The sequence below is a fragment of the Rattus norvegicus genome, chromosome 5, assembly GCF_021556685.1.
Source record: "Rattus norvegicus strain SHRSP/BbbUtx chromosome 5, alternate assembly SHRSP_T2T, whole genome shotgun sequence".
Taxonomy (NCBI): Eukaryota; Metazoa; Chordata; class Mammalia; order Rodentia; family Muridae; genus Rattus; species Rattus norvegicus.
The window spans coordinates 93,779,281-93,803,704 of NC_141538.1; the positions used below are offsets into that span (position 1 = coordinate 93,779,281).

The window sequence follows — 24,424 nt, forward strand, 5'->3', positions numbered from 1 at the left end:
TGTTACTAACATGATTAATTTTTCTAATAACAGAATGCTACTGCATAGTTTCACATATTCCTTGAACTTCCTTCTACATATGGACTTTTGTGAAAGAAAAACATCTGAAATTTAATCTTTATAAAATAATGTTTCTTTCCAGGTACCCCCTTGCCTAAAATGGATGTGTCTGAGTCCCTAATTTCCAGTTCACCAGTAAAGGGAGCTCAGTGTGCAGATCCTCCAGATGAAGAGGAAGATAGACTGAAAGAAGACCCCTTGACCATCTCTGAACTAGCATACAATCCCAGCGCCAGCCTGCTCCCTACCCCAGTGGATGATGATGAAATCAACATGCTCTTTGACTGTCCATCCAGGCTCGAGTTAGAAAGAGAAGACACGGATTCATTTGAGGAACTCGAAGCAGATGAAAATGCTTTTCTGATTGCTGAAGAGGAGGAGCTGAAGGAAGCTCGCCAAGCTTTGTCATGGAGCTATTCCATCCTGACCGGCCGTATCTGGGTCAATCCCCTGGTCAAGAGTTTTTCCAGGCTCCTTGTGGTGGGCCTGGGACTGCTGCTGTTTGTATTTCCCCTGCTCCTCCTCCTTTTGGAGTCAGGTATTGATCTCTCCTTCTTATGCGAAATCCGTCAGACACCAGAGTTTGAGCAGTTTCACTATGAATACTATTGTCCCCTGAAGGAGTGGGTGGCTGGGAAGGTCAATATCTTCCTCTACATGCTGGGTTGTTCATAAAATTCATATCTGATAAGATGAAGGGCTATCTAAAATACTAGTCATATCATTTTCAGTAGATGCTAGGTTTTGAATGGCCTTGACTTGTCAAGAGGTAGTCTTAACTCTTGACTTTTTACTCTCTTAACTGCTCAAACCTTGAAATAAGTTTTCTGTACTTCATTACTTCATTGAGTTTAAATCAATCAAAATCAAATACAATTCTTTGAGTTATCCTTCAGAAAGGCAGTCATGAAGTAAAAAAAATCTTTCCTTATCATACCATAAAAATTTAATATATTGGATTAGTTTTTCCTCTTTCTTTATTGTAAACTATAATCAAAATCAGAATTTTAGTAAAAATACAAGGGAAATCTTTTTAATATAACCTTTGGGGAAAATAACGTTCTCTTACTGTTGCCTATACATATAAGTTGATGCTGAGTTTTTCTTTCGGTTTTTTAAAAAAAAATTATTTTTACGCCTTCTAACTATTTTGGTAAATTTTTAGCAAACAAAATGAAGCTTTCTGGAATTATTTAAGTATAGCTACTGTAAAACTAATGCACATGGAATTTTTTAATGTTTTGGCACCTGATTTTTTTAAAGATACTTTTTGGCTAACTAATCCATAATTTAATACCTGTATATGACTTTGCAAAAATGATAGTAAAAAAACTATAGAAAGTTCTCACAACAGATGATTGAACTACAAGATGTGAGCATAAAGAACATTGAGTTGACATTGTGCGGTCTAGTTTCAAAGTTTTGGATATGATAACCTTATAATTTCATTAGTATTTTTAGTTTATCCATATATTTGGACTGGGGAAGCAGAGTGTTCTTAAAAGAAATTAAAACTGATTGTAATAGTAAAATTGTGAAAAAGATCAACTAGTTAATTGTTATTGTTTACTAATCAGAGCAAAAGCAAGCAGGAGTTTGGCAAATAGAAGGTAGCAAGAGCACGTACTTGTGTGTGTGTGTGTGTGTGTGTGTGTGTGTGTGTGTGTGTGCGCGCGCATCATGTGTGTATGTGTGCATGTATGAATGTGTGCAGGTGGGTGTAAGTCAGAATGTTTGTGAGAGAGATAGAAAGACAGAAAAACAGAAATGGAGAGAGAGAGACAGAGAATGATGATAGAGAGAGAGAGACTATTTCTTTTATGGATTTTTTTAAGTTCTGAACTCTTATGTAATTGAGTCTTTTACTGAAACAATGAATCATCAGATAATAAACAAATTCTGTTTAGGTAAAATCGACAATGAAAAATAAAAAGAGACAAAAGAAATGATAAATCCTGAGGTATATTCGTTCATGTCAGTGAATCCAAGACAGAAAAATGTCTGGTTATTTTCCTTGCTGGCCACTTACCAATACTGCATTATAAGTAAGAAACAAAGGAGTTTGAATGGAGTTTACAACATGGTTTTTCCTATGATGAAAACATCTAATTGCCTTTGGTTATAAACAGATTGGCCACACAAGTTGAGCACTACAGTCATATTTACTGAACACGGCTCTGAGAGTTTTATTAGACATTATTTTGGAAAGTAAACTTTGAATGCTGACCCTTGGGACTATGAGTTGAAGGCATAATAATATATACTTGATATTGCATTCAGGATTTACAGTACTTAGAAAGGAAAGCACTTACTTTGGAAGTTTGCTACTGATCAACAATTTGATTGATATTTTAAGTTTGAACTTTGAGGTCATACCCTCTGGCATGGGTGTACTCAAATGCAGTTGATTGAAATTTGCTCATCCTTTTAATTGTCCTTCATATTTTCTTTTAAGTACTGATAACTCATCTATCTTCATCTTTTAAAAATAATGTTTACGATCAGTAATATTTTTAAATTATGGACATAGCAAGCATATTTATATTGTAAAGTATAAAATGAAAATAAGAGATATAACATGTAATTCGTGCATGCAGATTTGTAATGAAGAGCAAGATGCAGATAGCTTTAGCATTTATATCTTGCGTCACCCTTCTCTTGAGGAGCAATTCATTGTAAAGTCAAAATACTTTTAGGGAAAGAGAGAATAGAGACTGTTAAATTAAAAGAATAACCATAACGTATAACACTGAAGTCTTTTTAACAATTTTTAGATTGTTTTTATTTGTTTTTGTTTATTTTATCTATTTATTTTCTCAGTAAGTGCTGTATTGCATGGTCAACTGTCTCTCAGAAAAGGGTATTAGATCCCTTTATAGATGGCCTTGAACCACTATGTGGGCACTGGGAATTGAACTCAGGACCTCTGGAATAACAGCTGGTACTCTTAACCATTGAACCATCTCTCCAGCCTCACAAATTTATATTTTAAAAACTAGCAGTTTGGCAAAAAAAATGGTTGAAGTTATTATAGACAAGAAGGGCATGCTTGTGAAGAAATTAGGGCCATTATAAAAGTAACCAATGGGGTTGGGGATTTAGCTCAGTGGTAGAGCGCTTGCCTAGGAAGCGCAAGGCCCTGGGTTCGGTCCCCAGCTCCGAAAAAAAGAACCAAAAAAAAAAAGTAACCAATGAATTTGCATTCAGGCAATAAAAATGATACCTTGAGGGCACCTTAAGTATCACACATTAGGGCCCACATAGAGCAGGATCCTGGGTATCAAACAGAAAAGGTACTGAGCAGAGATATCTGGTGGACCCTGCTTTTCTCAAGGTTTAGTCACCCAAGCACTCAGAGGAAACTCCAGTCAAGGTCCAAAAGAAGATTGGCAGACTATCATATCATCCATATAATGCTTGTTTTTGCCAGCAAACAAAATTCGTAAGATAGGTTATGGAGAATTATACCTCTATGTCAGAGAAACGTCTGGAGTTCAGGCAGCAAGTGACAGAGTCAGGATCACACAGGTAATCCCCAAAAGAAGATGAATATGAAGCCTTAGCTGAAATGGAGCCTTGGTTCTCACTAAACTCACACACCCTTATTTCCTTAAGGCAGGGTCTTTCACTGAACCTTGAGCTAAGTTACAAAACACCAAACTATTTTCCTAAGCACCCCCAGCACTGTGGTTACAGATGTGCAGCCACACCTAGTTTTCTCCAATGGCACTGGAGATTTGAACTCAGTTCCTCATGCTTATGTAGCCACTAAGCCTTCTCAGCCCCTAACAAAAATTTCTCAGTGAAGTTCTTTTTATCTTTCCTCTGGTGTTTTTAAATGGTGGCATCATATGGAAACTATTTCATAATTCAAAGTCACAAATACTTGTTTCTATAACTTTTGTAAGAGTTTTATTATCATCCTCTAACAATTCAACTTATGGTTGTGGTGACAGGGTCTACTGTGACTTAGTTTTTCTCAGAGCTGATTAAACAAAGTCCTCTACTGAAGATGGAGAAGGAGAAGAGATGTGATGTACTGAGGAGAGGAGAGGAGATGAGAAGAGGAAAGTGGGGGGTTTTAGGAGGATGGAAATAGAATGGATCAGAGAAATTGTGCGTAACTTGTCTATGAACTGTATCAAAGTCTGGACATAATCCCAAATCATAAGCTTTAAAAGGAGATCGGTGAGAATAGTTATGGTCCCCACACTTCAGGTGATTTGCCTGATAGCAGTGTGAGACAAGCATTGGGCAGGTTCCCTCAGGACTAGTTATTTGTCTATGAAATAAACTATGAAAAAAGAAAATAAGGATAACATTCTTGGGAAGACCTAGAAACTACAGCATGAGAAGAGTAACTGTCTATAGAAGGATAAACTTAGGTCCTACTGGGTCTGAGATGGTTAGTAGTGAAAATAGTGTTTATTGCTTCCTGTGGTGGCCTCAAGGTGGAGAGGGAGGCCAACAGTGGGTGAGGGTGCTTGCTCCACACACATGAGGGCTTGAACTTGAATCTTCAGCACCCATGAAAACACAAAGCATGACTATAAGCCCTGGTAACCATAGGGGAATGGAGATAGGCAGCTCTCAGTGAGGCCCAGGTGAGTTAGCCTAACTGAAACACTAGCATTTTGGTTCAGGGAGAGACCGTATCAAGACCATATCCAATGTCCTGCTCTGGTTCTGTATGCATATGCAACACTCACATGCACCACCCACATACATCATGCACACACCACACACATTTAAAAAAAGTGAAGAAAGACAAAGCTGTAGCTGGTGGATGGGGAACAAGAGAGTAAACAGGTTAACAGCTCTATTCACTGAGAATGTAGAAGCAAATATTTAGCTGTAACAAGAGTGTTCCAGTATTTCACTCTTGGCTCTCCAAACATTATTGCCTGCAAAAACGCTCCTAGACACCCTCACCCACTTTGTTTTTTCTTTCTTTTTTCCTTTTTTTTTTGCCATGCTTTTTATAAAAGAAAAGTTTACTGATTGATAGTTTTGAGATGGGATATGGCTTTTCTAACTCAGTGCTCAGATCTGAGAGGCCTCCCATCTTTAAGATTTTCCTGAAAGGTCTAGTTAACCTTCTAAGGGACAGCTATCAAAGATAGTTAAAGTGGCTGAATTCGTAAGTGATAAGCATGCACTATGTTTGTAACAGGGCAGATTCAGGATCTCCCAAAAGAAGACAGGAAAGAAAGGAAGGTGGGAATAAGACACAAAAGGAGGAAAAAATCAAGAGCTAAAAGAGCAAGTTTGTTCACTGGTGAATGTAACTAGCTCACTGGGTTTTATTTTGTTCCTTGGGAAATGTCGCGGAGCAACTTATTGGTTACTTCTGCATTTTGTGACCAACGAACCCAACATAAACAATTTAAGGGGAGAGGACAGACCCTACCTGGATTTTTCTTTTCAGAGGTGGAACAGAGAAGCATTTTCCTTGATCTACTGCATACTTTTCACGATATTCAGGTTGACAGAAAGATCAACGATCACTGGTCCTTTTGTGAGTTTGACATCCAAATGTAACACTGGGATCTGATAATGCCATTTATTCACTATAAAATTATAACCATTTAGTATCCATTTTTATTAGAAAACTTCATCAGTTGTTTGAATCAAATGAAGAGGGGATTTGTCAACACATAGTATATAAAATAGTGAGATTGTGGTTTCAAAGCAAGTACATAAGTATGTGAATATTCCATATTATTGATATATGTATATTTATAAAAGATATGTATGTGTGTGTTTGTATAGATACAGGCCACATATCTTTCATACATACTTACTTGTATTTATTTTGCCCCAGGTAAAGAATTTGTGGAACCCTACTGTTCTTTTCTCTCTCAGATATCATGAAATTTAGACTCTCAAGTGATTATTTTATGAAAGTGTTTTGTGTACATTTGTGGACAAAAGGGGGGGAGCACAAATGCACACACACTTGTCTTTAGTGCTAATATGAGCTTTATAATGAGGATGATATAGGTAAAGGATCATATATTTCTGAGTTTGGAACATAATGTTTGTTATGTATTTATAGTATATTTCATAGTTTGTCTAATATTTATGAACATAACTCTGAGAGAATTTACAATGAGTTAATTTCTTTGAAATATCAAGAGATATAGGGGCCGTATTATGGTTATTGGAGCTGTATCTTTGTATAGTAAAATTAGTATTTCTCTGTCAACACCCAGATTGTTTATCTGTTGATATGGTAGCAGGAATCTCTAATAAAATACTCTGGGCAAATTTTTTTCAATCCTTCAGTTTTATTTTATGTAAAGTAATGGTTGGAAATTATAGAAGGGTATGTGATAAATAATGAAGAAGATTACCTAATATTCTACTGAAGTTTCTAAGGCCCAAGCAGAAATAAGCGCTAGAAATACACTGCAATATAAAGTAAATCATTGGTCAAATTAAAGTATTAAGATAGAGATGTACATACTTGAAATGCAGCTGTTTTGTGCAGAATCATGATCCAAGCTCTTCTTAGCCCATCACCACTATATTTTTCAGCTATTTCTTCTGACCATTCTCCATTTCTCTGTGACTCCCAGCTAACACACAAGATATATTTCTACCAAAGACCCAAAGTCACCACATTCACCTTGTCTAAAGAATCATTAAATTCAAAAACAGATTTAAGATCACACTCTTCCTTCTTCCTACTCTTCATTCAGTTCTCTCCAGACTTGATTTTAAGCCTGCTACTGCCTGCTTAGTTCAGCCCCTCCTCCCAAACTACTTCTTTCCCTATGGAACTTGGTCAAATCCAGGATCCAATGTATCCCTAGTTATTCCCTGCCACACTTTTCAGCCATTCCTTCAAGATCAACTTCATTGCATTGTGATTCCCCATGGACATGTAGAATGCCTCTCTATCAAGACCCTCAAAACCACCACAGTAGAGTAGGGCTCAGGAACCTCACAGCACCACACTTGGCTAGGATTCACATTGGACAACATTAAACAGAGAAAAGAATACCCACAGAGCAAAGGCAAGATACCAAAATCACTCCAAATGTCATAACCACAGGTGCCTGGATCCTAGCAAAAAACAAAAATATAAGACTCAAGAAAATATATATTGAATATGTCCTGAGGGAAGAAATTTAGCTGAAATACAAGACAAGGATTTCAAAAGAGCAAAATTATGCACATGTTCAAGGACCTTAAAGACAATATAAATATCTTTATGAAGACCATGGAAATATAAGCAACTAAATGAAAAAATATGAAAATAATTCCAGACATGAAAATAGAAGGAAATAGAATTACTAAAGAACACTCAAACTGAAATAAACTTTGAGATGAAAAATTCAAGATATTAAAGAAAAAGCTCAAAGGTAAGCCTCACCAACAGATTAAAGAAGGGAGAAAAATGGATAGCTCAGTTAAAGAAAATTTTAAATCTTTTTAAAAATACAAGCATAGAACATCCAAGAAATAGGGAACAATATGAAAAGACTAAAATTAAGAATAATAAGTATACAGAAATATGAAGAAACCCAAATCAAAGCCACAGATAATGTGTTAATAGAATGATGGAAGAAACATTCTACCAATCTAAAGGAAAAGATCAAAGTACAAACAGCATAGAGAACATTAAATAAACAAGAACAAAAAAATTCCCCATGACACACACTATTCAAAACACTAAATGTGGTTGGGGATTTAGCTCAGTGGTAGAGCGTTTGCCTAGGAAACGCAAGGCCCTGGGTTCGGTCCCCAGCTCCGAAAAAAAAGAACAACAACAAAAAAAAAAAAAACACACTAAATGTACAAAACAAAGGATGTTGAAAGCTGCAAGGAGAAAAGACCATATAACATATAAAGGAAGAGCCATTAGAGTAACACTGATTTTCAGCGAAGATTCTGAAAATCATAAGGGCCAGGTAGATATTATGCAAACTCTGAGCAATCACAGATGAAAATCTGTCAATTACACCCAACAGAGAAAGAACAACATTCTATGGTTAAAGCACATTTAAGCTATGTCAACCAATATAGCTTTACAGAAAGCACTAGAAGGAAAACTTTAGCCTAAAAGCTGACTGCATTCAAGGTGACACAAGTAATAATGGATCCCAAAACAATCAAAAGAGAGTAGTGATGTCCATACTATAACAAAAAATTAGGAATTAATAATATTGTTTGCAAGTAACTCCATATTAATTCACAATTTCCCTGTGAAAAGATGCATTAACAGTGTGTTTTTGAATGAACTCATGGCTTCAAGTGCATATGTAGCAAAGGATGGCCTTGTTGGGCACCAAAGGGAGGAGAAGCCCTTGGTCCTGCCAAGGCTGGAACCCCCAGTATAGCAGAATGTCAGGGCAGGGAGGCAGGAAGGAGTGGGTGGTTGAGTGGGGGAAAGGGAAAAACATTTGAAATGTAAACAAAAATTATCCAATAAAATATATATATACATAAAATGCCAGAGTAAATTAACATCATAAATCAAATGATTGTAGCAGACATCTATAGAATATTCTATTCAAATACTAAAGAAAACACTTACTTATGAGAACTCAGGGAACTGTCTCCAAAACTGAGCTCATATTAAGATTCAAAGCAAGTTTAAACAAATAAAAAAATTGAAATACCACCCATCATTGTAACTGATATCTATGGACTAAAACTAGCTATCTACAACAATAGCAGACAGTATACAAACTTATGGAAATTGAACAACTCTCTCCTGAATGAAAAATAAATTTAGACAGAAATTTAGAAGGAAATTAAAAACTTTATAAACTGAGTGAAAATGAAAACACACCATAACAAAATCTAAGGGACACAAAGAAGGCAGTTTTAAAAGACAAACTCTTAGCACTAAATCCCTACATCAAACTACTGGAAAAATCTTATATCAGTAATCCAATCACAGCATCAAGAATCTCTATAAAAATAAGAAGAAATAAACCCAAAAAGAGTAGATGGGAAGAAATAATCAATTCAAGGCTAAAATCATAAAATAGAGGCAAATAAGCAAATAAAAACAATGCAAAAAAAAATCAATGAAACAAAGAATTCCTTCACAAAACAAAAAATCAACAAGGTTAACAAACCCTTAGCCCAATTAATGAAAAGATGGAGAAAGATGATCCAAATGAATAAAATTAGAAATGAAAATTGAGACATTACAACAGTCACTAAGAAAATTTAGAAGATCAATGACATATTTTAAATTTCTTAGTAAATTTGGCCTACAAAAGTTAAATCAAGGTAAAATAAATGATTTAAATAATTGTAAAACCCTAGTGAAATGGAAGTAGTATATAAAATCTTCCAACCATTAAAGCTCATGGCCAGAAGTATTCAGTAGAGAATCTATCTAGTGTAGATATTCCAAGAACTAATGTCAGTGGTTCTCAAATTATTCCACAAAATAGGAACATTTCCAAATTAAGCCATCTTAATCACTAATACTGAAAACACAAAGTCTCAACAAATAAAAAGAAATTTATAGAATAATATTTCTAATGAAGATATGTTTTTGTTTCTAGAGAAGTCTCTACTTTTTCTATGAAGAGACATGATAACTAAGGCAATTTATAAAACAAAATATTTATTGGTGGTTTGATGGCTATTTCAGAGAATTTGTTTATGATTATTACCTTGGTGGGAAGTAGGCAGCACACAGGCAGGCATGGTGTTGGAACAAGAACTGAGAGCTTACATCTTATCTGAAATTGTTGGGGGTGGGGTGGGGGTGGGGTTGGAGTTTCAATAAGAATGGCTCCCAAAAGGTTATATAGTTGAATGTTTAGTCACTAGGGATGAAAATATTTGAAAGGATGACATATGTTAGAAGGTGTGGTATTTTTGAAATAGGTGTGTCTCCCTCCCTCCCTCCCTCCTTCCCTCTCTCTCTTTCTCTCATTCTCTCCCTCCTTCCCTTCCTCCCTCCATAATGATAATGGACAACCTGTAAAATTTTTAAAAGGCTCCCAATTAAGTACTTTCTAAGAGTTGATATAGTCATGATGTTTCTTCACACCAATAGAACAGTTTTCCAAAACAGTTCCATTGAACCAAGCATTCAAATATATGGGTATATGGGGGCTATTTTTAGATAAATTGCCACATTATACATACAAAATGTTTTAAAAATACTTTTAACAAAATTACAGAACACATGAAAAGATTATACACCACGATCAAGTTGTTTTCATTCAGAGATGTATATAGTCCAACATATGTAAATCAATAAATATAACCCATCAAATAAACAGACTGAAAGGCATAATCATCTCATTAGATGCAGAAAATGCCTTTGATACAATTCAACATTCCTTAATAATCAAAGTCTTTGGAGAATAGCCATACAAGAGACATATTACAGCATAGTTTACAACAAGATTATGGACAGCATGGTCCGAAATGAGAGAGAAATTCAAAGCATTTCCACTATAATCAGGAAAATAACAGGGATGCTCACTGTCTTTATACATATTCAATATAACATTTGAAGTATTAGCAAGAGCACAACTGAAGCAGATCAAGGGAATATAAAAAGGAAGGATGTTGTTTTTTTTCCATGAGAAAACTCCTACAGCTAATAAACACCTTCAGTAAAGTAGTGGGATACAAAATTAACATATACAAATCTGTGAACTTCCTATATGCAAATGACAAACATACTGAGAAAGACATCAGGAAAACAGTACCTAAAAATAAAATAATAAAAATGTCCCAACACAACAATTCTTCACAGAAATTGAAGATCAATCTTCAACTTCATGTGGAAGCACAAAAAAAAGGATAACTGAACATATCCCAAATAATAAAAGAACTGTGGAAGCCATCCTTATCACAGATTTGAAGTTGTATTACAATGATGTAGTAGTAAAAACAGCAAGGTATAAAAATGAGCAACAAACACATTAAACAATGTGATTGAATCAAAGACAAAGATGTAACAGCAGCAGCAACAACAACAACATTATATTTAATATAATGTATACAATTTTTGACAAGGCAGCCAGAAATATACCCTAGAAAAAAGACAGCATCTTCAACAGATGGCACTGGTGAAATTGGATAACTGCATCTAGAAGAGTAAAAAGTAAGTTCATGTCTGTCTTCTTACACAAAACTCAACACCAAGCGAATAAAGGACCTAAACGTAAGACCAGATAACCTGAATATGATAAAGTAAAGGATAAGCTTGAATTCTTTAACACAGAAAACCACTTTCTTAGCAGAACAACAGTAGTATAGACACTAAGACCAAAAATTAATGCACAGAACCTCATGAAGCTAAAAATAGGTAATTTTGTGTGGCAAAGGATAATATCAAGTGTGCAAAAATGTCAGCATATAGAGTGGGATGAAATCTTCAACAATTATGTATGTAATCAAGTTATCTAGAATATATTAAAACAATAAACATTAAGAAAAATATCCCAATTAAAAATGAAGTATAAAGTTAAATGAGTTCTCCAAAGATGAAAGGCTGAGAAGCACTTAAATGTTCAACATTCTTAGCCAGCAGAAAAAATGCAAATTAAAAGTACTTTGAGAATTAATTTTGCACTAGAAAGATGGCACAGGTATTAAAAGATGGGCTCACAGCAGAAATACAAGGGATTTCATTGTATTGTAGTCAAAATGGCCAACATCAATAAAGCAGATGACAGTATATGCTGACATGAATGTAGGGAAAGGAGAGCATGTTCATTTCTGGTAAGAGTTCAAACTGGTGCAGCTACTATGGGCATCAGTGCTGTCATCGGTAGGGAAGGTTCTTCAAAAAAGCAAAAAATAGATCTACCTGCCTAGAACAAATGAAACTCAAGACGGATGATCAAAATGTGAATGCTTCACTCCTTCTCTAAAAGGGGAACAAGAATACCCTTGGCAGGGAAGAGAGAGGCAAAGATTAAAACAGAGACTGAAGGAACTCCCATTCAGAGCCTGCCCCACATGTGGCCCATACATATACAGCCACCCAATTAGACAAGATGGATGAAGCAAAGAAGTGCAGACCGACAGGAGCCGGATGTAGATCTCTCCTGAGAGACACAGCCAGAATACAACAAATACAGAGGCGAATGCCAGCAGCAAACCACTAAACTGAGAATAGGACCCCCGTTGAAGGAATCAGAGAAAGAACTGGAAGAGCTTGAAGGGGCTCGAGACCCCATATGTACAACAATGCCAAGCAACCAGAGCTTCCAGTGACTAAGCCACTACCTAAAGACTATGCATGGACTGACCCTGGACTCTGACCTCATAGGTAGCAATGAATATCCTAGTAAGAGCACCAGTGGAAGGGGAAGCCCTGGGTCCTGCTAAGACTGAACCCCCAGTGAACTAGACTGTTGGGGGGAGGGTGGCAATGGGGGGATGGTTGGGAGGGGAACACCCATAAGGGGAGGGGGGAGGGGGATGTTTGCCCGGAAACCAAAGAATTATTATTACGTATTAAATAAATTTTAAAAAAAAGAAAAAAAATAGATCTACCATAAACTCCAGCTATACTAGTATTGGGCATACACCCAAAGGTCTCTACATCATTCCACAGAGATGCTGATTTATCCATATTTATTACTGCTCTATTCCTAATAGCCAAGAAATGGAAACTACCATTGCACATCAACTGATGAGTGAATAATGAAAATGTAGTACATTAAAATAACATAATATTATTTAGCTGTTAACCAGGAAGAAATTATGAAATTTTCAGGGTTTTATAATTAAATAAATAGAGCTAGAAAATATCCTTGTGAGGTAACCCAGACCCAAAAGGACAAATGTTTCAGTACTCTCTTATGTGTAAATGTTAGCTTTTAAAGTTTAGTTATTTTTATTTAAATCAACAATAAACACAAAGGTAAAGCAGACAGTAAGAGACCAGTGGCGGGGAGGGGGTTGGGAATTTAGCTCAGTGGTAGAGCACTTGCCAAGCAAGTGCAAGGCCCTGGGTTTGGTCCCCAGCTCTGAAAATAAGAAAGAAAAAAAAAGAGAGACCAGTAGGGGAAAAGAAGATCTCCCAAGGAAAGGAAAATAGAATACAGTGTTATAAAGAGATAAAGGGGGACTAGAAAAAGGGGATTAAATGAGACAGAGAACAGGATGGCAAGATAAAGGAGAGAATATGGGGAGAGGAAACATTTTTTTTGGAAACCTTTGGAAAACCCATACAGGAACCTACAACTGTAGAAACTTCCTAAAACATGTACATATATGAAATGAATTTAAATGGATCACCATATAATTAGACTAGAGAGAAGACCTCAACTAGACATGTTATTCCAGCAAGTTAAACCTCCAATACTTGGGATTGGTTTCATCTCATAGTTTCACTGAATAATGGGTTCACACAGACATCCCCATAAAACACTATAAGCTATTGCCAAGAGGGTTTGTTACCTTTCACAACTACTTGTTTGTATCATTGAAGAAAAAAAAATTGCACTGGTGTCCAACTAGAAGTTTCACCCTACTGACTAGCATCACAGTACGACAATGTATTTTGTGCACTACTAGCAAAGAAACTTAATCATCAATATTGCCCAGCTACAAACCCATAATCTATAATTATATACTGGTATGATAGTGGCACAAATGTTTTGGGAGAAACCAACCACTTTTTTATTGGATTTAAGGCCCAATCCAGGAGATGGAACGTATACCTGATACTGCTAAGTGGTCAACATCTTAAAACTAGATAGGCCATAGGCCCTAAGAGAAAACCTTTTACTAAATAAACATAAACAGCAAAGTCAGAAGACTTGCTAAGATGCTGCTGGATTTGTTCGAGGAGCACCTGGCCTTCCTGCCACAAGTGGAGAGCACGGTGGTCGCCAAGTTCGGAAGATCGCCTTGGAGTTCCTCAGACAGGGATCAAACCCGAAGATCTATGAAGGCGCCACCAGAAATCTTAGTGTGAGTAGTGGCACTATCCATCATGGTGTGGAAGGATTAACATATCTCCTCACCGAGAGCTCAAAGCTCATGACTTCTGAACTGGATTTCAAATTCTGTTTTTATTCTGGGATTCTCTGAAGAATCGAACAAATTATTGCTTCAGCTCTACCTGGACAACAAAGGAGACCAGAACTATTCTGAATGAGTTAGCACCTCATCTTCCCAGTTGCCACAGTCTTGAGTGGCAGTTAGATGTAGAGCTTGCAAGCAGGAGTCTCCAGCAGCAAATTGAACCAGCAGTGACTATAAAGCTGCTTCTCGATCAGAATGGTGACCATAGCACTCATTTTGTGGACAGACCCAGCTACTCTACTTCATTTGGTTCAACAGCTGGAGCAAGTGTTAGAGGAAATGAAAACAAACCACTGCAGGAGAGTGGTCCGCAGCATCAAGTCGCTCTGAGGTTCAGTTCCTTCCAGCTGACAGTACAAAAGTGGAAATGGTAGTCTGGATTCCATGGAGTTTCTTTTCCTAATCAGGATGTGGAAATCTTGATCAGCAGCTGAACTAAAGTTTTTTTTTTGTTTGTTTTTGTTTTGGTGCTAAATACAGTCAGTTTTTTGACAGATTGAAAAGCATTTTGTATTTTAAGTGTGTATATGAGTCAGTACAGTTTGTGTTTTCTGTGTATATGTGACTCTTCTGACTTGGATATTTTTTTATCTGCTTTATTCCTTTGTCCTTGATAAAAATTTGAAAATAAAGTTCACTATTACTTCTTAAAAAAAAAAAGAAACATGTAACTAAAATGACTCCAAATGGCATACTACTGTACCCTTAGATCAAAGCACTGCTTAGGACTTATCAGAGAAATGTCTTCGTGTAATTCATGGTAATTGACTGAGACCTACAACTGGACAGTGTGCAGATAAAGAGAGATTTTGGGTCATTCAGCCTTAAATGAGATGTCATTATCAATCTTTTCCTCTCAAGGCTTAGGAATATATACAGAAAAGGAGGTATAAGAGCCAGAGTTGGTGTATGACTCCAAAGAAACAGTATCTTCAAAACACAACAGGATCAATACTCAAACTCATAGAGACTCACTTAAATTCACAGAGAATGTACGCACAAGACCTGCAGAGATTCAAACCAAACAAGAACTTAAAGCTGAGGAGTGGACACAAAGTCCTATCCCTAACCATGAAGGTATTTGATACCAGTTAGGAAATGGAAAACCAGTTTTCTAGAGTAGAATGTCACTAGGTAAATGAAACAAAGTCCAGGAAAGGTCCCATGCCCAGAAGTAGTTGATCAACACAAAATAAACTGATAGTTTTGTTTTATGGTTTGCGTGTAAACTTTATTTTGTTTTACAAGAGAAAGATAGAGAGAAATAGGAGAGAGATAAAGAAAGGAGAAGAGGAGAGGAGTAGAGAGGAGAGGAGAGGAGAGGGGAGGAGAGACTGGGAGAGAGAATGGAGAAAGAGAGAACATTGTTGGGTCGGGTAGGGAGATTAAGAAGATTTTGGAAAAGCTAGAGGAAGAGAAAGAATATGATCAACATACATTGTACATAAAAATAATAAAAAGACAGACATAAAAAATAAGCAGAAAATAGGAAAGATGGGTTTTTTTAAGAGTTCTAGAAATTAGGGGTTACACCACTGTCTAGAAGGAAAAGTTGCTGTTCCAAAAACATTTGTAACAAATTTTTTTGCTATTTTGCTTGCTGTGAAACTCTGCTATCTGTCACAAGCTTGAAAGAATTTTACTCTTGTGCTTTTGCTGCCCCTCTAATGTGTACTCCCTAGCTGTAATAAGTCTTCAGATGAGTTTCTGCCATGAGTTCAACACCACTCCACATAACTACAGAAGGAATACGAAGAGCCCCTAATTGTTGTTTCCTGAATGTGTTGAGATTTCCTTCTCAGCGGTCCTTAGAAAAATGGAGTCTAGAGTCGAGAACAGAAAAAGAGTTCAGCACTTAATGCTTAATAGACAGATGACTTAGGAACTTACACTCCTGCTTCACTGTCTGTGAATGTATTGAGAGATTCATAGGCAGCCCAAGGCTTAGAAGCAATTAATGCCTTTTCCTATATAAATTATAGTGAGTATCACTTGTGGTGATATGAGGTCATATGAGGACAGAAAAATATTATTCTTCTTTAGTTAACTAAAGAGGAAATCATTTTTGATAAGCAGCCCTATGCCTTGAATCAACCTTAGGAAATGAGCAGTTTTCTAAGGGACATTTGCAATGAAATGTATATACTCTTTGTCTAGAGTTCCAAATATGGGAGTACATATGGGGAAATTGGGTGCTTTTTCTCAGAGGCAGATTGAGTGACTGTCCATTGAACCTAAGGGCTCCAAGAGTGTAGTACTTAACCACTTACTTATTGAGTAGTACATTGAGTTTCTGACCCAAGTTCACATCTACTTTTCATTTTTAACTTATATTTTCTGCTGAGTCAGACAGAAGAAGATTCTCTCACAACATCCCAGTCTAATGGGCAAGTACTAGTGAGATGCTTTTACATGTGGTGTGTCTTCAGGGATAGTTGTAGTTGATGGGACTTGAGCATCTTTGGGTTGACTTCTCTACTTGAGGGAGATAATATGCTGATGGCTCCTTCTTACTTATCCTCCTACTTTTCTCTCTTTTTCTGTCTATCTTGGACCTGATTTTGGACTTCCAGTCTCTATGCCATAAACAGACTCAACAGGACCTGCACATGGTGGACCCATCCAACACCAGTTCTCCACATTCCAACCTCTCTCTCTCTGACTGGGTGGATAAATTTGTGAGCCAACCAAGAAGGCTTAGCTGTCATCACTTCAGAGAGGAAGAAACTTCACTTAGCCTCAGACTTCAGGTGCATTGACCCATCCATTAGTAAAGCTGATTTGAACCATCTTCTGGCCATTGCGTCTTTTATCTTCTGGGAATTGGAATGATGGCATGGTGGTGGGTAATATGTAGGACTCTTAACTTCCAATGTCACAAAAACAAAAGTACACAGAATGTTGGTCTTGGCTAAACCTTAGACATCAGAGGATATTTGTCACCAATATAGGTCCTCACAGCCTTTCTGAATGAGAGAAGGAACTAGGAATAACTACATAGTAAATGCTTGATTAGAACCATATTTTTCTATTCTATACCCTTAGTTACCACAAATGTAATTTTAGAAAGGGTACCAAAGTCGTTTTCATGGTTACAGAAAATTACTCTTAATAAGATAAAGAGATATTTTCTGTAGGTACTATATATTGAAACACACCTTGCAAATTCTAGCAGTTTCTCCAGCTGGCATCCATCACCATTCAAAACGGAATTAATACTCTGATCATTAAAGAACAATATTCTTCACAATAGAAAAAGAATTAAAAAAACTTTTAGTTTGCACAAAGTATGACAGGTGCATTTTTTCAATGTTCTTGTTTAGGGATCCTGAAATTCTTTTCACTGTAAGTGAACTCTAGCCTCTGTTCAGTTAATGGAAATTTCATAACATGGTTTGAGGATAAAGTTCTGTAAACAGCAATACAGGCTGTTATTACAGTGGTGGCCATGCAATTTCAGTGCTTCTTGGCCAAGTGGCTACTACATACTTCATCCATATTTTTAAAAAATATATATCTTTTGGCAGTAAATGGGATATGTTGAAAAAGCATGTAGTAGCAAGATAAATCATCTATCACTGTTTAAGGCACTCTATATGCACTAGATGCCCTCTTTTAGTTGTTTTTCTAGGATGTTTCTTTGTGTTCTTGATGAATTGAAACAGAGTAGAATTACTTCTTTATGCTCATAGCTCTCCCATTTATCAACACTCAGAGGATGGGAGTGTTGTTCAATGGTAGAGAGCTTAAATAGCTTGTGTGAAGTCCTAGGTACAGTATTTATTTTTAGCATTAAAAAGACAAAAGAAAACAAGAATCAAATAGAAATTCACTATGAGGACATGTATATGTTTTGCCACCAAATTGTAAATTACAAAGAAGAAAATTTTAAATTAAACTTTACAACTGAATGGTAAGAAGGACTTTCTTGTGCTGGAGAGATGGCTCAGTGGTTAAGAGCACTGACTGCTCTTCCAAAGGACCTGAGTTCAATTCCCAGCAACCACATGGTTGCTCACAACCATCTGTAATGGGATCCAATGCCCTCTTCTGGTCTGTCCAAAAATAGTGACAGTGTACTCACATACATGGAATAAAAAAATAAATAAATCTTTAAAAAGAAGAAGAATATCTGAACAACCTTGAAAACATTTTACTGTACTTGACTAATCTAGTATCTAATATGACCATGAGTTTGACTATTAACTTATATTTCTTAATCATTCCTAATAGTTCAAAACTTGCATTTTTATTGTCTCTAATTGTGGTTCTTAAAAGAACTAGCACTTCTTTTATATTGCACCTTTAAAACTTATATAAATATAATATGTCAAATGTTAAAACATAAATACATTATGTGTATCAAACTTAATCCTAAATTTGTATCAATATACAATAACTCATAACAATGTATCAAAATAACCCTTTGTATCAAGATACAAAATTCTATACCAATGTAACAAAATAGAACCTCAATTTTGCATCAAAATATAAAGATTTTTACCAATGTAAGATTATGGCTGTAAAATGTTTTGTTTAAGAATAGATTCAATAACAGACCCAAAAAAAAGAAGAAGAAGAAGAAGGAGAAGAAGAAGTAGAAGAAGAAGAAGAAGAAGAAGAAGAAGAAGAAGAAGAAGAAGAAGAAGAAGAAGAAGAAGAAGAAGGACTTCCTTAATCATAGTGATCTTCTTAACGATTAGTATGACCCTTCACTCAAACACAAATATAGCCTTATGCTAACCCTAAATCTAACTCTTGTGCTATCCTTGTCCTAAACCTAATCCTAATCCTAAACCTAACCATAGGCCATTCCTAATCCTAACCATATTCCTAGCCCTACTGTTAATCATAACCTTAAAACTATCCCTATTTCTGACCACAAATCCTAATACTAGCAAAATTTTAATACTAACCCTGCCTCTATCTATAACAAGAAACCTTACTACCTCAAGCACTAGGGTTAGACCTAGCACTAACCCTAACTGCAAGATGGGCATATCCATGACACCAACCCTACCTCTAAGTCCATTTTAAAATCATAACTCTAGGGCTGGAGAGATGGCTCAGTGTTAAGAGCACCAACTGCTCTTCCAGAGGTCCTGAGTTCAATTCCCAGCAACCACATGGTGGCTCACAACCATCTGTAATGGGACCCGATGCCCTCTTCTGGTGTCTGACAGCTATAGTGTACTCATATACAATAATAAATAAACATTTTTAAAAAATCATAACTCTAACACTTATTCCTAATACTAGCAATAACCCTAAATTTTGAATTTTCTCTATCAAAAATGTTAACTCTAAGGGGTTGGGGATTTAGCTCAGTGGTAGAGTGCTTGCCTAGGAAGTGCAAGGCCCTGGGTTCAGTCCCCAGCTCCGAAAAAAAGAAAAGGAAAAAAAAATATTAACTCTAGTCTTAAAGTGAACCTATTTATAACCACACAACACCCCAACTTAATACTAATTCAAATAATAACAATAAGCCAAAAATTATCCTAACTGTAGCAATATACTAACCCAAACATTAACCATAACTCTAAGCCTAACACTAACCATACCCTAACCTACCGCAACATCTAACCTTAAGGCCAATAATAATACCCTAAACTATCTAGACCATAAAAATAACCTAGCCCTAACTCTAATTCTAAAACTAACCCTAACACAATCCAACTCTTAACAGCAACACTACACTCTTAACCTAACCTAATCTTTATCCTAATTCTAACTATAACATAAAACTATTCATAGCATTAACCATAACCATAATACTAATCTGAATCCTATTTTTAACTCTAAACATAATCTTAAATTTAACCTTAACCCTAGGCTAAACTGTAGCAATAACCTAATGCTAACATTCTTAAAACTAATGCTAAACATGTACAAACACACACACACACACACACACACACACACACACACACACATACACACACAACACAGACATGAACAGTATCAAAGAAACACACACTCACACACCACAGACATGAACAGTATCAAAGAATCATACACATTTATCCACAATCTATCTATCTATCTATCTCTATCTCTATCTCCTTCTCTCTCTCTCTCTCTCTCTCTCTCTCTCTCTCTCTCTCTCTCTCTTTCTCTCTCTCTCACACACACACACACACACACACACACACACACACACACGCACAAATCACAGATCTCATTGTAACCCTAACCCAATTCATAATCTTAATTGTATCCTTACTTATAATCTTAACTCTTTTCCTAACCTTAATTTTTTATCTAACCCTAATCCAGGCCAAACAATACTACTAAACTTAACCCTAACGTTAATCCTAGGCCTAAGTCTGACCCTAATCCTAATATTGCCTCTACTCATTACCAACCCTATCCTTTCTTCAACCCCAATCACGTCTCTATTTCTCTTTTTTTTTAAGATTTACTTATTTTATGTATATGAGTATACCATAGAAGAGGGCATCGGAGGGGTTGGGGATTTAGCTCAGTGGTAGAGCGCTTGCCTAGCAAGCACAAAGCCCTGGGTTCGGTCCCCAGCTCCGAAGAAAAAGAAAAAAGAAAAAAAAAAAGAAGAAGGCATCGGATCCCATTGCAGATGATTATGAGCCACCATGTAGTTTCTGGGAATTGAACTCAGAACCTCTGGATGAGCAACCCGTGCTCTTAAGCTCTAAGCCATCTCTCCAGCCCATCATGTCCCTATTTCTAGTCCTAACCATAACCCTGAAGTTAGTCTTATAGATTACACCTAACTATAAACCTGCGCCCTAACACTAAGCAACCCCTGATCTAAGGAGAGTCCTATCCTTTACTCATACATACACAAACATTCAAACACAAACTCTTACATGGCCGCTCTCTAAACCTACTTTTAATAATGGTTCTCTAATACAACATCCCCCCTTCATTCTAGCCCAACATCTAAAGATAGGAGAGAAGAGATGGTAAAGAAGGCAAGAGGATGGAGACCTGTTCAGAAGGAGTTATTTGGAGTGATTCCAATCTCCATTTGTCAGGATATCAGCAGTCCAATTCAATAGTGTCAGGATACCAAACACAAATCAGCAGCAGTGACACAATCCAGCCGAGACAGTTAGGCCTCTGTAGAATTGGCACTAGTCAGTAGGAGCAACCAGAACTAGCTGGGGTGCCTTGAGAAGAGTTCTCTGTCATGTCTCTCTCAATGAAGTGAAGATTGTGAAGCATGGAGACCAACAAGCAAGGCATTGTAAGGCTTTGTGCTGTCACTGTCCATTGACTCCTATTTATGCTCCCTCCAAACATTATATGTGCTCCCATGGGCCTTGCCTCAGCAAAACACCACATGAGTCTGTATCACATGACCACAAATTTCTACTTTATATCCCCCTTTTGTTTAAAAAATGTTTTTTCCTAACACTGACAATCAACATACAATAAAAATAATTATAAGGCCATAAAACTAGAACTTTACATCATACTTTAAATAAACAGCTTATATACAATATAGTCTAAGAAAATAACCTTAAACTTCTATTAATATACAATAACTCAAATAAAACAACCCTAAATTTCTATCAATATGTAATAATTTAAACTTACCACTCTAGATGATAACCATCATAACACATCAAATAACCAAAATTATCTATTCCAGCTTAAGAGATTGCTTCTTGATGAATTGAGGTGAAGAATCGCTGTTTGGGGCCCAAAGAAAAAATATGATTAGTCTGAAAAAAAAGAAAACCTAGTTATATATTCATTGCCCTATGTGTTGTCTGTCCAGTCTATCTGTTATCCATCCAGTTTATGTGTTGTTGGTCTAGTCTGTGTTGTCTGTCAGACTGTGTGTTGTCCATCTCTATATGATTGATCTTTTGAGCTATCCCTTTTGAAATTGATGTGTGTGCATATTTTGGAGAACTAACTAACTGAGACAATCTGTGAAAATGAATCACCCAGACTTAATTGCTTTGTGAAGACATTTATCTTAGTTAGGATTTTACTGCTGTGAACAGACACCATGACCAAGGGAAGTCTTAAAGGACAACATTTAATTGGGACTGGTTTACAGGTTCAAAGGTTCAGTCCATGATCATCAAAGCAGGAACATAGCAGCATCCAGGCAGGCATGGTGCAGGCAGAGCTGAGAGTTCTTTATCTTTATCTGAAGGCTGTTGGAAGAATACTCACTTTCAAGCAGCTAGGGCAAGGGTCTTAAGCCCACGGCCACAGTAACACACCTACTTCAACAAGGCCACACCTCCTAATAGTGCCACTCCCTGTGCCAAGCATATTCAAGCCATGAGAACATTCAAGTCTCACCTGATAGGAGGTTTTCCTGGTCAAATCAAAACTTTATAAGTTTTGTTGTTAACTATAAACTTTCATAAATGTCAACACCATTCATTTGCACTGTTAATTTGGGTCTCTAATCATAAACCACTGTTTGCCAGAACATAGGTTTTCTAGTACTCCCAAAAGTTCCTATCCTTTCTGCTGGAGCAACCTTGCCTTTAATTTAAGGAAGCAACAAGAGTTGAGCAAGTCTATCCCTTGCATCAACTTATATCTCCTTTCTCTCATATGCTATAATTTCTTCCTTGCTATCCCCACCTACTATGCCAGTATACCACCTACTATACCTTGAGAAGTTAACTTACTTCTTCAAAAAATTATCCCCACTGTTCCTGAGGGTAAAGGACTGTACATGTAAGTGGTTAACTTATAACATTCAATTTGAGTGGGTAGGATAAAAGGTGTATCTGTGACCAGATCCAAAGCTGCATTTCCTCATGTAGCATGTATAAGATCAGAAATACTAATTATGATTTTCTTATTATGATTTTCTTGTCTGCTTGGTACTTTCTGGCTGATCAAAGGAAGACAGCTTGTATTGTTGACTGCAGATCCTTGAGATGACAGACCTCTTTGTTCCTTTCCTGAGGACCTGCAATCCTTTGACCAATGTTTATTGTTTCCACAGCTGCTATTATACATGGGAAACCTTTGTGGTTCATAGCACCAAAACCTGATTGTTCTCTTCTATAAACACCATATTCTCTAGGGTCAATGTGCTGCTATTTTGAGCTCTGAATCTTCTAGCCTTACAATCTCTTTGGAAATGGCCAAGTTCACCATAATTAAAACATTGGGCCGTTTGATTTCTAAGACGTCTAGATATGGCTTGCCCTATGATACTAGCATGATGCTCCTGAAAAAAAAAAAGGCAGTTGTCTTTCTTATCCATTTGCCTATTGAGTGCCTGGTGGTTTCAATAGTCAGATTGCTCTCTTACATTCAGTATTCACATTTCCTAAGGCCAATATTTCTATCAATGGCTGTCTAGTTTCAGGGTCTGATATGGCTCTATTTGCAGCTGAACCCAATCTATGTAAGAAATTGGTGAATGTTTCTGTAGGTCCCTTTACTACCTTGATAAATGAGGCAAATTTTTCCCTGGCTCCTCAATCATATCCTAAGTTCTGAAAGCTACAATATGGCATTGTTTTATTACACTATCATCAGATTGGATTTGTTCTTGTAAGTCAGCATAATGCCCTTCACCAAGCAGTTGGTCTTTAGTAATATTTACCCCCCCCCTTACTATATTCTGTTGTTCTATTTTTATGGCTTTGTGCCTCCACCACAGGTTGTTGTACAGCTTCTAAAACAGCTGACATCAATCTTTTCCAATCTTGGGGGATAACCCTATTCTACATTACCCAAGTATTTAACATTTCTTTTTTTTTTCTTTTCTTTTTTTCCGGAGCTGGGGACCGAACCCAGGGCCTTGCGCTTCCTAGGCAAGCACTCTACCACTGAGCTAAATCCCCAACTTAACATTTCTTTATCAAATGGATAGTGAAGGCATACAATTCCACAGCTGCTTTAAATGCTTTAGATCTAGCATCTCTATCAGATGTCATTTCAGCTCATTATACGCAGGAGTACCATCATTGCCAATTATATGTTACACAGGCTGGGAAGGCTGAAGATGCCTATGTAGGCTCGAGCAAATCCTCTGGTAGTGCACTCAGTTGAACACTATCTAATTCTATCTGTACCATCGCCTGCTCTTCCTGGCCCCAGTTTCCCAAGGATATTCTAGGCACCTGGCAGTGAAAATGTATGGGTAGAATGAGGTGGCAGTTTACCACCCAGCTTATTTTGCTTCCTTTTTTCATTATGCTGTACTTTCTTAATCTCGGACATCATGCCTGAACCCATAGGCATTTTTTCTTTCTACCATGTCTGTCTCATTTGCAAACTCTCTACATGCTTAGCCAACTCTGCAATCTTCTCTAACATAAGAGAATTGTCAGTTCCCTCCACCCCAATCTTTTTCTAAAGA

At 36.7% G+C, this 24,424-nt stretch overlaps 1 protein-coding gene and 1 pseudogene across 2 annotated transcripts in view; both read left to right on the plus strand.

Annotated features, from left to right (window-relative positions):
- Frmd3 (FERM domain containing 3) overlaps positions 1-16,885 on the plus strand; it is a 288,014-nt gene extending 271,129 nt beyond the window's left edge. The window contains exons 14-15 of one of the 2 annotated variants that reach the window (NM_001415820.1): positions 143-598; positions 16,668-16,885. In NM_001415820.1, coding sequence (NP_001402749.1) covers positions 143-598; positions 16,668-16,681 — 470 coding nt within the window. In that variant the 3' untranslated portion in view covers positions 16,682-16,885. 2 annotated transcript variants of the gene reach the window in all.
- LOC148005861 (COMM domain-containing protein 2 pseudogene) lies at positions 13,835-14,453 on the plus strand (annotated as a pseudogene).
- Positions 16,886-24,424: the final 7,539 nt, after the last annotated feature.